This window comes from Myotis davidii, unplaced genomic scaffold, assembly GCF_000327345.1.
Source record: "Myotis davidii unplaced genomic scaffold, ASM32734v1 scaffold461, whole genome shotgun sequence".
In the NCBI taxonomy this organism is placed as follows: Eukaryota; Metazoa; Chordata; class Mammalia; order Chiroptera; family Vespertilionidae; genus Myotis; species Myotis davidii.
In genome coordinates, this window is record NW_006295825.1 from 1,164,563 (window position 1) to 1,179,723 (window position 15,161).

General features: G+C 42.5%; 1 protein-coding gene and 1 long non-coding RNA gene across 7 annotated transcripts in view; one reads left to right on the forward strand and one right to left on the reverse strand.

The window, feature by feature from the left end:
* LOC107184238 overlaps positions 1–9,788 on the reverse strand; it is a 15,477-nt gene extending 5,689 nt beyond the window's left edge. Inside the window, exons 1-2 of the long non-coding RNA XR_001515066.1 lie at positions 9,708–9,788; positions 9,514–9,602 (exon numbers count right to left, since the gene is read on the reverse strand). This is a non-coding gene — a long non-coding RNA (uncharacterized LOC107184238). The remainder of the gene's footprint in view (positions 1–9,513; positions 9,603–9,707) is intronic.
* Positions 1–11,167, forward strand: part of MEGF11 (multiple EGF like domains 11) — a 237,328-nt gene extending 226,161 nt beyond the window's left edge. For 2 of the 6 annotated variants that reach the window (XM_015568479.1, XM_006770760.2), the window contains 3 exons: positions 2,978–3,034; positions 9,420–9,626; positions 10,326–11,167. In XM_015568479.1, coding sequence (XP_015423965.1) covers positions 2,978–3,034; positions 9,420–9,626; positions 10,326–10,486 — 425 coding nt within the window. In that variant the 3' untranslated portion in view covers positions 10,487–11,167. Of the gene's footprint in view, positions 1–372; positions 475–2,977; positions 3,035–9,419; positions 9,715–10,325 lie in introns of those variants that run through there. The other 4 variants (XM_015568478.1, XM_015568481.1, XM_015568483.1 and 1 more) reach the window with 4 other exon arrangements.
* The last annotated feature ends 3,994 nt before the right edge of the window (positions 11,168–15,161 follow it).

Consider the following 15,161-nt stretch of genomic DNA (forward strand, 5'->3'; position numbering starts at 1 on the left):
AGATGACTAGCCCAGGTACGGAGATTCCAGATGGAGGCCAAAGATGCACTCACATCTAGAAAAGGAACCCCTGTCTGACCCAGGCCCTAACAAGGTATCCCTTTCAAGGGTTTCTTCCACTGTTCTAGTGGACACCTATTCCTGTAAGGCGTGGGATTGGGGGTTAGGGGTAAAGGGGGTGGAGAAGCAAGGCCAATGGCCTCAGCTCTAGCAAATCCCCAAGGCCCTGCTGGCCCCAGCCCCTTTGGATGCTACACATAGGGGCCCTAATTCCTTCCAGCCTGCCCTACCATGACCCTCAGACCCCATCCCCGCCCCTGCCAAACCAGGGCCCTGGGAATAATGGCTCCTCCCTGTCATTCCTCTCACTAGACTCCCATTTCCAGATCAGTGCCCTGGAGGCCAGGTACCCGCCAGAGGACTTCTACATTGAACTTAGACACCTCAGCCACCCCGCTGAGCCACACTCACCAGGTTAGACAACCCCAGCCCTACCCTCTATCCCTAAGACTCTCATACCAGTCCAGACTCAGCACTGGCCCTACCTCCCACTCCTGCCCCTCGCTTGAACCATCCCCATTCATCCAAGAACTCTCCCCATTGAAACCCCCCCTCCCTCCAAACATGATTAGTCTACAATTCCAATTCCCTAACAAATGAGACCTGCCTGCTCCCATCATGGTCAGTGGATGTGGACAAACTATGACTGGTATTAGAGGAAGGGGACACAACATAATTGTAATCCCTGCAGTCCACAGAATACAACCCAAAACCATTGAGAAATGACCTGAGGATGGCAACATCTTTGGGGTTATCTGGGTCATCTGAGTGTGGATGGCAAACAGAAGGCTCTCTCACCAAAGCCCAATGTCCCCCAGACCCACCAGTGGCCTAGGCTAAGCTCTCCCAGATACTAGGGTAAGGCTGTCCCGTAGGGATCGGAGAAGCTTGGGCAGGATGTGTCAACAAACATCCTCTGTGCTTATGTATTAGGTTTAAATTTGGTAGCCTGGCAAATATGCAGAAAGGATACTTGGAAAGTCAGTCCTGCAATGAAGATTGTGGGTAGAAGTTACAGGAGGTATCACAGGAGCAAGAGCTATGAATGAACAGAGAATGTGGGCTTCCTACAAGTGCCCCCTTAGGGCAGGACCTCAGCACACTAGACAACCTTGGCCTGAGCTCAAGCTCTAGCTGGTTTCTAGAGCTCAAGGGAAACAGCTCTATCAACCCCTGCAGGTCTCTGGACCCGGTAACACTAAATGAAGATTCCCATTCATCTGCTGATTGAGTAGGCATGGGCTGCAGAGGCCCTGAACCTGTACCCAGGAGGCTGTATTCTTGGCTATGGGGCTCATGGGCAGTGTCCAGGGCATTTAGTAACCCCACCAATTACATCCCCCCGCCCCACACACACACACATACACTACCACCCCCCTGTATCTTTTTCCACATTGGAGCATCCTCTGGGCTCAGCCCAGATTTTTCCCTGCTCTGAGATCTCACTCTTCAACCAGTGTAGCCAGAGCCACCACTTAGTCATTTTGGGGTTTTTATCCAACCAGGCTGGTGGCCAATGGGAGAGAATACTTGGAGAGGTCTAGATGCAACTCAACCTCTCACTTGTTTGTGTGGTCGCAGACAAGTCACTGCCCCTCTTTGGGCCTCTATTTCCCGTTATATGAAAAGGGGAAAAGTGAAGAGCCTAGCCTCCGTCCCTCAGGGAGGGCAAAGGCAACCCTTGTCTGGTGTAAAGTGCTGACCGAAATGCCAGGGATACAGACTATTGCAGTCATGTTTCTGAAGGGCACAGATACTTACTGGCCAGTAGAAGAATAGCAAACCTGAGAAAACCTTAGACCTGGTTCTGCCCTATCACTCAGTAATGTATGGAAGGCCGGCAGACAAGAGTAGACTCCTATAAATTCAACTTGAGAACTCTATATGGAGGAGATATGGGGAGTATCTAAACAGCAACAGGTTGGTTTGTCAGTATCAGAAACTAGTGAGTCCAGAGGAGCCAAGCTGTAAGCACTTGTTGCATGTCTTGCCTGGTATTGTGTCTTCAATCAAAAGCTGGGGTGGGGGTAGGGTGTGGAAATGGCTCCGACTTTGAGCCAGTGTCATTACTGCTCCAACCGAAAAATGCCAGACAGTTTCTTCTCTGGGATCAACAGCTGCAAAGAGCCTGAGCTTGGTCCCTGAAGCTGTATGTCCTGCCTGTGGCTTGAGCTCAGGACCATGCACTGGGGGAGCTTAGGAGAAACTGTGACAACTGAAAGGGAGGAAAGAAATCCTTGGGATTGAAAAACACCGATAATACTTTTCAGAGACAGCTCTCAATTAGGTGTAAATGGTCCACCCAAAAAGGAAGGAATAACTAAGAAAGCTGACTATGGATGGGGAATGAGTGTATATCCCATAAAGATGACCTCAGTCACCTGTCCACCTCCCTCTCTGGGTCCCCTCAGTCAAGCTTCTGATCCAGAAGAGGAGAGGCAGGACCAGAGCTGAGAAGTAAGAAACAGTCTTCCACCCTGTTCTAAAATCCAAAAGAACTAGGATTTGGAACAAGCACCTTTCCCAAGCTAAAAAATGGTTCTGATTCATTCCTTATCATATATTTTTGGAGCCTAGAACTTCACCTATAGTGACTGTAGGTGGCATCAGAACTGTCTTTGATTGCCTCCTGTAAAACATTCCTCTCAGAATGAAGGTTAAAGAGGAGGAATGCTGAATATGCCAGGGGGCGCTGTAGCTCACCATTAATGCTTATGAGCCTTTTAAGAATTACTATATGGCCAAAAAGATTTAGAGTAAAAGTAAACCCAGAACAATTTTCTAGCATTAAAGAACTATTTACTTTCTGGGTAGGGGAGAAAGAGAAAAAGGCAAACAAAATATTGAAACCTATACATGCAGTCCAAGTAAACCTCACACACACCCATATTTTTCTTCCCTTATACTCTTTCTGCAGGTGCTTGTGAAATGGATAGACGTCAAAACACATACATTATGGACAAAGGCTTCAAAGGTAGAGTATCCAATCCTGACGTCCCATTAGAAAGGGCTTAGCAAGATAAAGAGTACAGATCTGAAATGGCCAGAAATTCTACCAGAGAGAACTGCGCACCTGTTCCCCCCAAGCCCCTTAAAAGTTAAAAGACCACAGGACCTGGGGCTGCTGGGTAGCTCCGCCCAGGAGGAGCAACCATAATAATAAATTCATCTTTTGATCTCAGTTGCACCTGCTTAGCAAATGCTGTGGGTTTTTTATAGATGCCTAATAAATGTCTTTGGAAATGTAGAACGCCATTATCCAACCAATTAGTACGAGTTAAACTGATTAAAAATCTGAAATAAAGTCAATCTACCTGCCCTAGAGGCTTCCTGTCATTGTACTGGTAAGGAACGCCACCCTGCCACCTGCTGGCTTTCTGCAGCACAAGGAAATGAAAATGATACCCTAATGATGAATGGCACTCCACCCTCAAGAAATCTCTGCCCCAAGAGCAGGGACACGAGGACTAATCCCAACACATGGGAACTCAAGTCGAGTCGTCCTTCTAGGAAGTCTCTGAGTAAAGATGGGGTGAAAGGTCAGGTCCTATTCCTGGGCTTAGGCTGAGGTTTAAGTGACAGAAGGTGTGAAATAGGTAGCTTTGGAACCATGTCACTTCCTATTCTGTTACTTATTAACTGAGACCTTAGACTGTGAGCTCCCCAAGGCCCAGTTTCCTCATCTACAGGGTTGGGATAATTATGCCTATCGTCCTGTTGTCTAGCAAGGCTGTCATAATATTCAATAAAATCTCAGATGGGAAGTGTTTTGCATACTGTAAAGGATTGTACTACTGTAACAAGGCTGTCCTTTTGTCTCTGAAGTCTATTTAAGAGTCTCAGCCAAACCAAGTAAGAGATGACTGACAGCAGAGGTCCCAATGGATATCATAAATCTAGCTGTGCAAAGAATCACCTGAAAAGCTTCCTAAAACTACAGATGTTCATACCCCATCTCCACAAGATTGTGATGCTGTAGACCTAAAGTGGGGCCCTGGAATCTGCACTGGCACAGAGCATCTCAGGGTATTCCTATGCAGCAATGACCCAACTAACACTTAGAAACCACTGATTTAAGCTGACCCAGATTTCCTGGATTACTGTTCTGGTTTATCCAACTCGACCTTAGACACGCCCAAAGACACAACCATTTCCTAACGAAGGAGAGCTAGTCATCTAAAGCCCTCAGTAAGGTAGCTATTAGAAATGGGGTGAGCTAAGGGTGGGTGGTGGTGGTGAGAAGTGTACTCTGAGCAAGAGACAGGAAGGGCAAGTCTCCATCAGCATGTTAGAGTGCACACTGCTCAAGAGAATCATCTGGAGACAGGAGGTCATGCCTAAGCTCCTGGCCAGCTAGCGAACACTCCCTTGGGAGCATTATTCTGGCAATTTTCTGTGAGTTTTGACTTAAACTATCCCAATGAAGGCAAGCACCATTACAGCAGCTTCCCCTTTTAATACAGAAAAGACAGCTCTACTGTTTTAGCACTGTGAACTGAGACCTGTTTCTTTCTCAAATAGGCATGAGGTTTGGACAGAAATATTATTAAGGGCCTTTCCAGCTCTAAGAATATGCGTTACTGAATCATAAATAAGCTCAAGACAGGCCCAGACACCTCAACAAATGAGCACACAACTTTGCTATGCACTGTGTTGTCCTGCCCATTGTGATTAGAGCTACTTTCAGACTTGCAACCATGAATATAAAACAACGCTAAGGAGAGCACTGTCTCTGCTTCAGTGTCATTCATTCCTGTTTTGTGGTCATATATCTGAGCCTCTGAGTGCAGATTTTGTTTCACCACTGTGGCTACAATCGTCCTTTAACTTAGAGAGAAAAGAGGGCTGTGTAGGCAAATGTACCAGCATGTGTTGGGGACCAACATATCTGAACAAGAGAATTCAAAGAGGAAAATGGAATGTCCCACTTCAAAACTTTACAGAACTACTTATCAAAGACATGGAACAAACCCACAATAACTGGCTGACCTCCTAAATAAATACTTACTAAACTAGTTTGTACCAGGAATGAACTTATTTCCTAAACCTACTGGACCAAACAATTAAGAGTGAAGAGTCTTTAAGTATTCTCTGCTCTCCCCCTTTGCACAATGATTTGGCAACAAACAACCTCATGTTCAATTCCTTGTCTATCAGGCATTTCAAACTGCTGTAGAAGAAATCTTCCCCAGTACCCTCCATCACCTTCATGATCCTGAAATCCTGGATCCCACCGTTGCTGCCATTTTTCCCACCTTATGCCCTTTGGTAATCTAACCAAGTCTCTTCTTGGAGTTGCCTTGGGTTCCAAGGTAGTTAGGAGCCTACTGATATCCTGAAAACTTTTTTCATCTACTGTGGTGCTCCTGACTGATATCTTCCCTTTCCTCTCCCCATATCCTTGTCTCTCAATCCAGAGAAGATGCTAACTTCAGGCCCAGAAAAAGGCAGTGTGGCCTTCTAATAATAGTAGTCAGCTAAGATGGGATCCTAAGGTTTTCCCCAACAGTAAAATATTGGCCTTAGCTAGATGTTATTTGAACCTAAAGCTCTGGTAAATTCAGATCCCACTTACAAGGTGGCCTTGGAAAGTCACTTCCCCTTCTGGTTTGCTGCTCCCTTTTACAAATTAAGATGTCTACATTAGATTTTAGAGTTCCCTCTGCCTCCCATAGTATATGGCTGTGTGTGATTTTTGAGCGGTAGAAACTAGCTGAGAGCAAATGCTAGGGCATTATTGGGCTAACCCTTTAATATTGATACTAATTACAGGCCTTGGAGGAGTGACTGGGCTTGGGTAGCCTTGGTTGATGCTTCCCCTTTCTTAGTAAACTGCCCTGAAGTGCAGGGACTGGCCTTGGGGAGGGGCGGAAGGGTGGAACTCTAAAAGGATGAGGAAATATCTTAGAGCAGCTGGTTCTTCTTCCCCTTGTCCGGCCCTCTCTCCCTCATCTCCCTCCCTCTGGGCAGGCAGGTAGATGACTCAGCTGGAGAAGAGAGCAGCTTCCAGCTTGCCTAGATGTCCCCCAACTACCAGTTCCAGAATCCAGATTATTCCATAACTCAATACCTTCCCCTACCACCTCACTTCACCTACACACACACACACACACACACACACACACACACACACACACACACGCGCGCGCGCGCGCGCGCGCGCATACTCACACATTACATCCTTTTCTTTACTGCTGACCTCTTTATGGAAAATACAGCTTCTCCCTGACACTAATCACCTCCCCCACCACCCCAACTTCTCCTTTATCCATTTAGGTGTGTCCCCTGCTGCAGATCAATTTATTCCCCCAAACTTGAAACAGCCATGACTTTTCTGGTGGAAATGAAAAGAGGGGCACTATTGCCTGGCTGGGGCTCTATTAGGCATTGAGCTAGAGCCCCATGGCTCTCCCACTGCCAAGGCTCTCCTCACTGAGGCACACTGCCTTATCCCTGAATCAGTCAAGGGACATCCAGGAAAAGCTTAGAGCCTGGCCTTTCTCTTTCAGCAGGGCTTGGCCCTAAGATAAAAGGTGTTCCCTGAGGGTAAGGTGAAGCTGCTGCAGATATACTTTGCATTTAGTACAGATATCGGAGAAGGGCACAGGAGCACAAGGAAACTGATAGAAGAGAAAAACACCTTGATTGGGTATCAGAGAAGACAGGGGTTGAGTCTTAACTACTTACTAACATTAAGCAAACTTTATGAGTTTCAGTTTCCACGTTACTAGAGTAGTAATACTAGTCCTTCCTGCCCAGCCTCCTTCACAGATATAACAAGTTTCAAATGACTAACCCGAAATACTAGTTTTAAGTGCCACACAAAGCGAGCTATCGATATTCCTTAAGTTCTAGAACAGTGGTCGCCAACCTTTTGGACCTCACGGACTATCAGTGGTCCACAGACCACACCGGTTGGCAAACCCTGTTCTAGAAAATATGCAACTGAGGTAGCTGCCAAACAAAGTAAATGGATGTATTTGGGAGGACAGGAGGGGTGAGTTGTTAGGACTTCTCTCAGGAGACAGCCCTTCTTTAAGCAATTCCAATCCTCAGCTTCCAAACAAGCCTCTGAGGCACACTGCCTTACTCCCTGGCTGGTAAGTTCAGAACACCCAAAGTGGGACCAATGAGCCATACTACCAGAGTTCCTGGATTTAGCCCCACTCCCAGTTGGAAGAAACAAAGTACTCACTAGAAGCAGGTCGTGGTACAGGACCCATAGGTACCCCTTCCCCATTGACCTAAACAGCAGCTGGGACAATGCAGCCTCCCTTTAGTCCTTGCTGGGGCTGGCTGGGCCTGCTCATTGTCTAGCAAGAATGTTTTCTCCTTCTGTCTAGGGTTTTATGCTAGAAAGAGGCCATAATTTAAGATGGAGCCAAGACAATATCCCTCTCCACTGTGGGCTAAGTTGTGATGGAAAAGTGCTCTGAGCCTGGTTCTAGAGCTTGCTTTGCTGATTAGCAGTATGACCCTAGAGAAGTCACTTCCCCATATGAAGCCTCAATTTCCTCATAAGCAATGGGGGGAGTGGCGAGAATCATATTATTGCTCTACCTACACCACAGGGTGTTATGAACACTTGAAGGAACTAATAGGTCAATGTACTTTTGTACAAGATTGAAGAAATGCTACCTGCTGAAACAGACATCAACTCTACCCCAACAGAAAAGTAAATCCCCTCACAATCACCATTAGGGAAGAAAAGACTACTTGTGGTAACATATACCTCAACTACTTCAGCCACTTGGCATGTTCTGTTCTGTTCTCACTGTACAAAGGTTCGTCTAGTCACCCCTCCAGTTACAAGATCACTTTCCCTTTACATTTCCATCAATTTCACAAGTTGGAAGCAGAAAGCAGAGATAAACAGCAACCCAAATGTAATTTGTGATAGTTCTAGAGAAGGATCATCCAAGAATATCACCACCTGCTACCACTTGTAGAAATTTAGAATTGAAAGGTGATTTAGATCACTCTGGACTTTCAAGCCCCTCCAACTCAGTGCTTGTTTCTAGATGCACCCACCCCCCCCACCAAGGCTGGCAGAGCCTCAGACAGATGAGGACCAGAACTGCCAGGTCACAGAGAGTAAGAGTAATAAAGCCCTAATCACTTGGGACAATCTACAAGAGGCAGTGATCATCTCCAAAAGAATGGGGTAGAGACTGAAGGAAGGGCTCCCCTTTCCTTGTGTAACTCCATCACAAAGTGAACTTTCTCTAGTGGAGCTAGTTACCTGGCTTTTTATTGGGAAACTAGTTTGTATCTCTTTACCCTAACATTCCTTGAAGTATGGAGGATGATGCATGCCTGAGGGGTGGCAGGAGAGGAAGCATGAGTTCCCCCTAGTATCAGAGAAAATTATTAAAATAGGTTTCATTTAGCATTCACAAGAACTGAGGTAAATGACCCCAGAGCAGGGGTCCTCAAACTTTTTAAACAGGGGGCCAGTTCACTGTCCCTCAGACCACTGGAGGGCCAGACTATAGTTTAAAAAAAAACTATGAACAAATTCCTATGCACACTGTACATATCTTATTTTTGAAGTAAAAAAACAAAACAAAACAAAACAAAAACGGGAACAAATACAATATTTGTATTTGCATGTGGCCCACGGGCCATAGTTTGAGGACCCCTGCCCCAGAGAATACATTGCAGGCTTGCACGAAAATGGGAACTTTCCAAAGGCTAGCTGAAGACCCAGGTGTTTCTGAGACCTCTATTACACTTCTATCTGCCCCACCTCTGATCACAAGCTTCTCAGAGAACAGGGATGCAGCCAATTTGCTGCTAAAAGGATACCAAATTGCTAGCACCTGTGCCAACACACACACACATACAACTTCTCCTGAACCTAAGCATCTTAATCATCAGAACAAATTCAGAAAGAATGGTATTACAGAAAACGCACAGCCAAGGAGTCCCAAGGCATAGATTTAAGTCTTGGCACTGCCACTTATGAGCTGTGTGACCTTAGCCAAGACATTTCATCTCTCTCTGGGCCTTCATCCTATAAAATGCAAACTATCAACTATCCTTGCAGGATTTTGTAAACATTAAATAATAGATGTGAAAGTACATTATGAATATCTTAAATTAATCTCTCTGGTGCTATCCCTGACTACTAAAAACAAAAATGTTCCTATCCCTCCAAAAACATAAGTTTTTTTAGGAAAAGAACTCTACCTACTTATTAAGTACGTTGAATGCTTTCCTAAGTAAATCTTGGACTGTCACAGGCTTTTACAGCTCCAAGATCCCAAAAGCACATGCACTTGACTGCAGTCTGTTTCTGGTATTTAAACTAAGTCTTATGTTCTTGCTTATACTAAGAAATCTCTCTTGCCTTGCAGATTACATGAAAGAATCCGTGTGCAGTTCTAGCACTTGTTCCTTGAACAGCAGTGAAAACCCTTACGCCACAATTAAGGACCCACCCATCCTCACCTGCAAGCTTCCAGAAAGCAGCTATGTAGAAATGAAGTCGCCTGTGCACAGGGGGTCTCCGTACACAGATGTGCCATCCTTGTCGACATCTAATAAAAATATATATGAAGTTGGTAGGTGTCTCAAATAAGTAACTTAGCAAAATCAGGGCAATAGTGCAGCATCTGAAATAAAAACAACCCCTATCTACTCACCCTGTCTTGAAAACACACGTTTTTTATTTTTTTATTGCTTTTTAAGGAATCCAAGGCGAACTGCCTTCCCCAGGACTACCCTCCTCTCTCATGCAGAAAATCAAATTCTTGTGCCAACTCTGCTTTAAAAAAAGAAACATACCATGACTAGTATGATGCAGAAATACTGGGGGTGGGGAGTGGGTACACACACATACACCTCAACTGATTGTTGATACAAATCCCAGTTTAAAAAAGAAAACCATCAGACCAGAATATTTATTAACTTTCTAAATCACCACCTTCTATTTTCTCCCAGTCTAACCCATGTTCCTGGGCTCAGTGCTAAGAATAGCAATGAAAACCTTACGCCACAATTAAGGACCCACCCATTCTAAATATTCTAAATATTTAAGACATTCTAAATCTCTTTGGTTTTGACCAAGCTTTGGATGGGATTCTGACAGCACACTCACTTATGTTTTCCATCTCTTAGCATTAGTCCTAACCCTCACATTTATCACAGATTTATAAATCCCTGGCTTCTCTCACCACCCAGTTAAATAGAACTCTCTTCCCCGCAACATGACAACCAAAGCTAATCTGTTCTCTGAACTCATTTTTCACTATATTCCTTAGAGCCCACAGTCAGTGTGGTCCAAGAAGGCCGTGGTCCCAACTCCAGCTATATCCAGAATCCATACGACCTACCTAGGAACAGCCATATTCCTGGTCATTATGACCTCGTCCCAGAAAGACTGAGTCCTGCCAATGAGCCCTCCCAGGACAAGCAGTCTTAAGAGGGATAAGCTTCTCTCTTGCAATGTGCTCTGCTGAATATTCTCTGACTCTGAAAGAAGACAATCCCCTGACCTGAAATAATGGTACAGACTGACTTCAGCTGCGTGTTAGTTATTACTTTCACCTGGAACTAAAGAAGAGCTTCCAAGTGGGACTGGGGTAATTGCTCAAAAGGTCTGTTTGCAAAGGTAAATCCTATCACCCACCCAACCCCCAACTCCAAAAGACCTGGATTACATGATCTTTTAAAACATTTAAGATACAGCTACTCATCAACATCAGCTAAATATAGCTAACTATATTATTTATATATTTAATTATCTGAAACATGATGCTTAAAGAGCATGTAGAATAGGTTTTATAAACCTTCCTAGGAGGAAAGGGGGACTGGGGAGGGGAGAGGATTAATTTAAAATACCTAAAATGTACTAGTATATGTACTTTTGGTTGCTGTTACCATCAACATCTGTTTGATTACCTAAGATAATTAGTACATAGACAAAAACTGTGCTAATATCTATCAATCCTAAAGTACCTGTACATATATGTCTGGTCTATCAAATTACAATGGCCAAGATTACAGATTATTATGTAGGCTAATGCTAACAACTTCAATTTTTTAAAATAAGATTTAAATAAATACAAATTATGTGTAGCACTGAACCTGGCTTAACATCTCAGATGAGAAATTAGAATCCATTCTTCTCTTATTAGCACCAAGTTTATCAGGATGCTCAAGAACCTGCATTTTGCTATCTAAAATAGTATTATCTTCCTTGGTAATAGATGAAGCGTTTCTCTAAGAGTCAATTTCAGTTTAAAGAACATTTTAAGAATGAACCAGAGTTTGTGAGTTCAGCTATATGCAACCAATAAAACTGAAAGCTAAAATAATAATAATACATAAATACAAATTAACTTTCCCTCTTCTGCCCCTGCTGGTAGTAGAAGAAAAATGTTTTCAAAGCTCAACAGTCTCTTTCAGTCTACAACAGTATTTCTGGCCGGTTTTGGCCAAATCTTGCCAATTCAAAGTTTCAGAACATTGCCAACTCAGCCCTGGCCTTGTCATATCTCCTTGGTCGCCCAACATCTGAGTCATTCCATGGGAAATAAAACTGTGATGCTTTAAGCAAGCAGTCACAGGCTGGTAAGAATTAAGTATCCCTAAAAATGGCTATTTAGCGTCTCATCAAGTTTATTTGGTTGGCATTCCTTGACTCAGAAGAGTACTTGCTTTCAAGCATTTCTTCATAAATCTAGAGCTGGATATAATATGGAACTAGAAGTGTAGAGCAGGGATGGGGAACCCTTTTTCTGCCAAGGGCCATTTAGATAATTATAACATCATTTGCAGGCCATACAAAATTATCAACTTAAAATTAGCCTGTTATATTTGGTCAAACATTTAATTAACTCACCACTAATGCCTGGGCAGGGCCAGAACAAATGATTTCTCAGACCTTATATGGCCCACAAATCAGACATTCCCCACCCCTGGTATAGAGGAAATTAAACAAAAGAGGATATATCAAGTTAAAATTGCTTAAAGTACATTATGCTTTCTGATGGAATTAAATTGAAATGATGAAAGAATGGACTATAGTCAGCTGTTGTAACGATGTAAAAACTTTATAGTAAATAGCACATAAGGACATGAAGAACTTTTACTTTCTACTTTAAACCCACCGCCTGCTGAGATGGCCAAAACTGAATTACAATGAGCTAATGCTCCAGATCCCAGTATTCAGACATATCTATACCTTCCATTACTAATGAACATAGGTAAATAGGCTCAGATGAGTCTAAATGGAGTCAGCCCCCAGGCCTTAAAGAGGACCTCCTCACAAGAATTAAAGACTGACAGGGCAAACCATGAAAACTAATGGGCACCCCTATACCACTCCATTCTCTGATAATAGTTCTGCCAGTAAAAATACTTCCAAAAGGTATATAGAAGAGGAAGTACATGACTGCAAAGCTGGAATAGCTGCTACAGGAAGTGTGGGAGTTCTGAAGTCCTTGATACAAATTGGAAGTCTGCCATGGAACCCATTAGTTTGGCCAATAATCAGCAAAAGCAAGGACAAAAATGAATAATCCCCCTTCCCCCACTTCACTCAAGGCTTAAGCAAATGTTGTTAGGGGGAAATAATCTAATACTTAACATGAATGCTGCATGTGTGCATGGGAGCAAGCAATCAGCAATAGCAAATTTACTTTCCAAAAAGTCTTATTAAATATAAATACTAGAAAATTACTTTGTAGACCCAAGTAAATATTTCTCATACATATGTAGAAAAAAAATATAGATAAGAGGCTTACCTCAGTATTTCAGGGCAGCAAGTGCTCAATTACTTTGTGAAGCAAGAACTAAGAATCATGGTGAAGTCAGAACAGCAAGGAGAACTTCATCTCAAACCCAGGTTTTATCTTCTTCCCTTACCCTGCATGTACAGTAACTGCTGCCTGGCAAACTGCAAACAAGCACTATCACTCAAGTTCAAGTTTCACCTCTTTTTTGCCAACTGTCTTCTAGGCAAATTTCAGCAAGAGGTGGCATGGTGGAATTGCTAAAGCACTGGATCAAGAGATTTTTTGCCTTCTTTGGGCTCTTTTTCCCCTGTGTGTAAAGAAAGGAAGAAGCAAAGGGGTAAGGGAACCCTAAAACCCTTCAACTCTAGCATTCTGATTTTTAAGGAAATGTACCACAAATTAAATCAGGCCATACAGGAAAAGGGAAAGACAGAGGGTGTGATTACTTGATGGTGACAACAGTTGTCTTCACAAACCTAAGAGTTACTGGTAAGAGACATTTCAATCTTATAGAGCAACTGTTAGGAACTTCTGTCTAGCACTGTCACAAGTAAGTTCATTGTCAACCTAAACATGTGCATTTTATTGACAACTTGGAAAGATATGTTCAAGTATTATACAGAAACTAAGTCTTCACTCAAAGTGATGTGCATATAATTCAAATGAATAAAGAAAACAATCATTGTACAACAGCATAAGTGAGGCTGATATGGCAATACTTTTTTTTAAGCAACGCAGACTTGTAATATATTTGTTCACTGTGCAGAGGGATCATACCTTGTACAAAATAAAATTAATTTCTCAAACTAATTTACAGGAATGCATACTGTTGTGCTGCAAACCAAAAATGTGTCTAAAATCTACACCTCAGGTTTACCAGTAAAGGTAAACTAACCTACATTTTGTGTGGTCAATTTAGACTGCTAGATGAGTGAAAATTACCTCCTGGGTGCTTGAACATAAAGTGAAAAAGTTCTATCAAATTTATAACAAGAGAGTCTCTTCCTTTAAAGTAATGAATGGGAACTACATATTCTTAATTCATACCCAAAAATTACTGCAATAGCTCATAAACATTAGTATACTCAAATAGAGAATTTCTTGTTTTCACAAAGATTTGGACTCAAAGGCAACTATTACAGCTTGTGCTCAGCTTCAGAGGCACAAAGGTAGTTCTATGGCAGCGGTTGCCAACCTTTTGGACTGGGCGACTGCTGTTCTATGGAATGGGGATAAAGGCAAATATAAGGGCCACCTAATTTGCATAAGAGCAATGAGTAGCTTTCCATTAGAAGTTATCACCCAGTACTATACTCTGGATGCAACTATTTTAGGACCTTTTAAAACATGACCTTGTGACCTAACTAGTAAAGCAGCAGCAGGATTAATTTTATTATAAAATACAGATGCTAAAAAAACAGCTTATTGAATGTATTTAATGGTATAATTTTAAAATTTCTCCTTCAGACTTTCAAAGGTTTGTACATACTTAAGTCAAATTAAAACATTTCAACTGGTCTGTTAACAAGGCTTATGTGATACTCAAAAAGTACTCCCATTTAATAAAATGTTTAACCAAGAATACATTTTTGCTAGTTTGAGATTAAAACGTGTTCAGAAAAGACCCTCCTCTCCTAAAAATAAACAACTCTCAAGGGCTGGACCTTGACATCGTAATAGAAGATAAAACATAATCAAAAATTTTAAGGCTAAAAAGGGCATTTAGTGTTCAAGATTATGACTTAGGAGGCTCAGCATACCACCCAACACCATAAATACTGCAGGTTTTGTACTCAACAGAGAAGATTCAAGAATGATGGATACATGGGAACTCATTATACAATTTATAATTTTGTATAATTAAATATTATTTACATAATTATAATTTTTTATAATTTATAATTTAAAAAATGTTAACCTGAATGGTAATTGTCAAATTATAGCTCCCCAAGCTAAACTAAAATGAGGTGAGCCCCTTCACTCTTTAAGATGGTTCTTCCTTATCATCTAACACATGGTTAAAGGTGGGGGATAAATAGTAGGAATATAAATATGAACAAAGCACATTCATTCCCTGTCCTTGTGGATCTTACAATGTAGCAATTACAAAAGAGCAGGAGTAAATGGAGGGCCAGGTGGTTAGTGGACTTGAAGAGCTAGAAAGACCCCGAGCAGTGGTCCAGTCCAAACCCACATAAGGTAGATGCTCTGGTCTGTAGCTAGAGTTGTCAGAATCCCTCCTCATTCCAGCTTCTGCCTCCCAAGTCATTGTATGGCCCAGCAGGTAACCCTCCAGAGCCTTGTGTAAGAGAAAACATGGGGACCTAAGATCTTACTAAGTGCTGTTATTTAGGCATC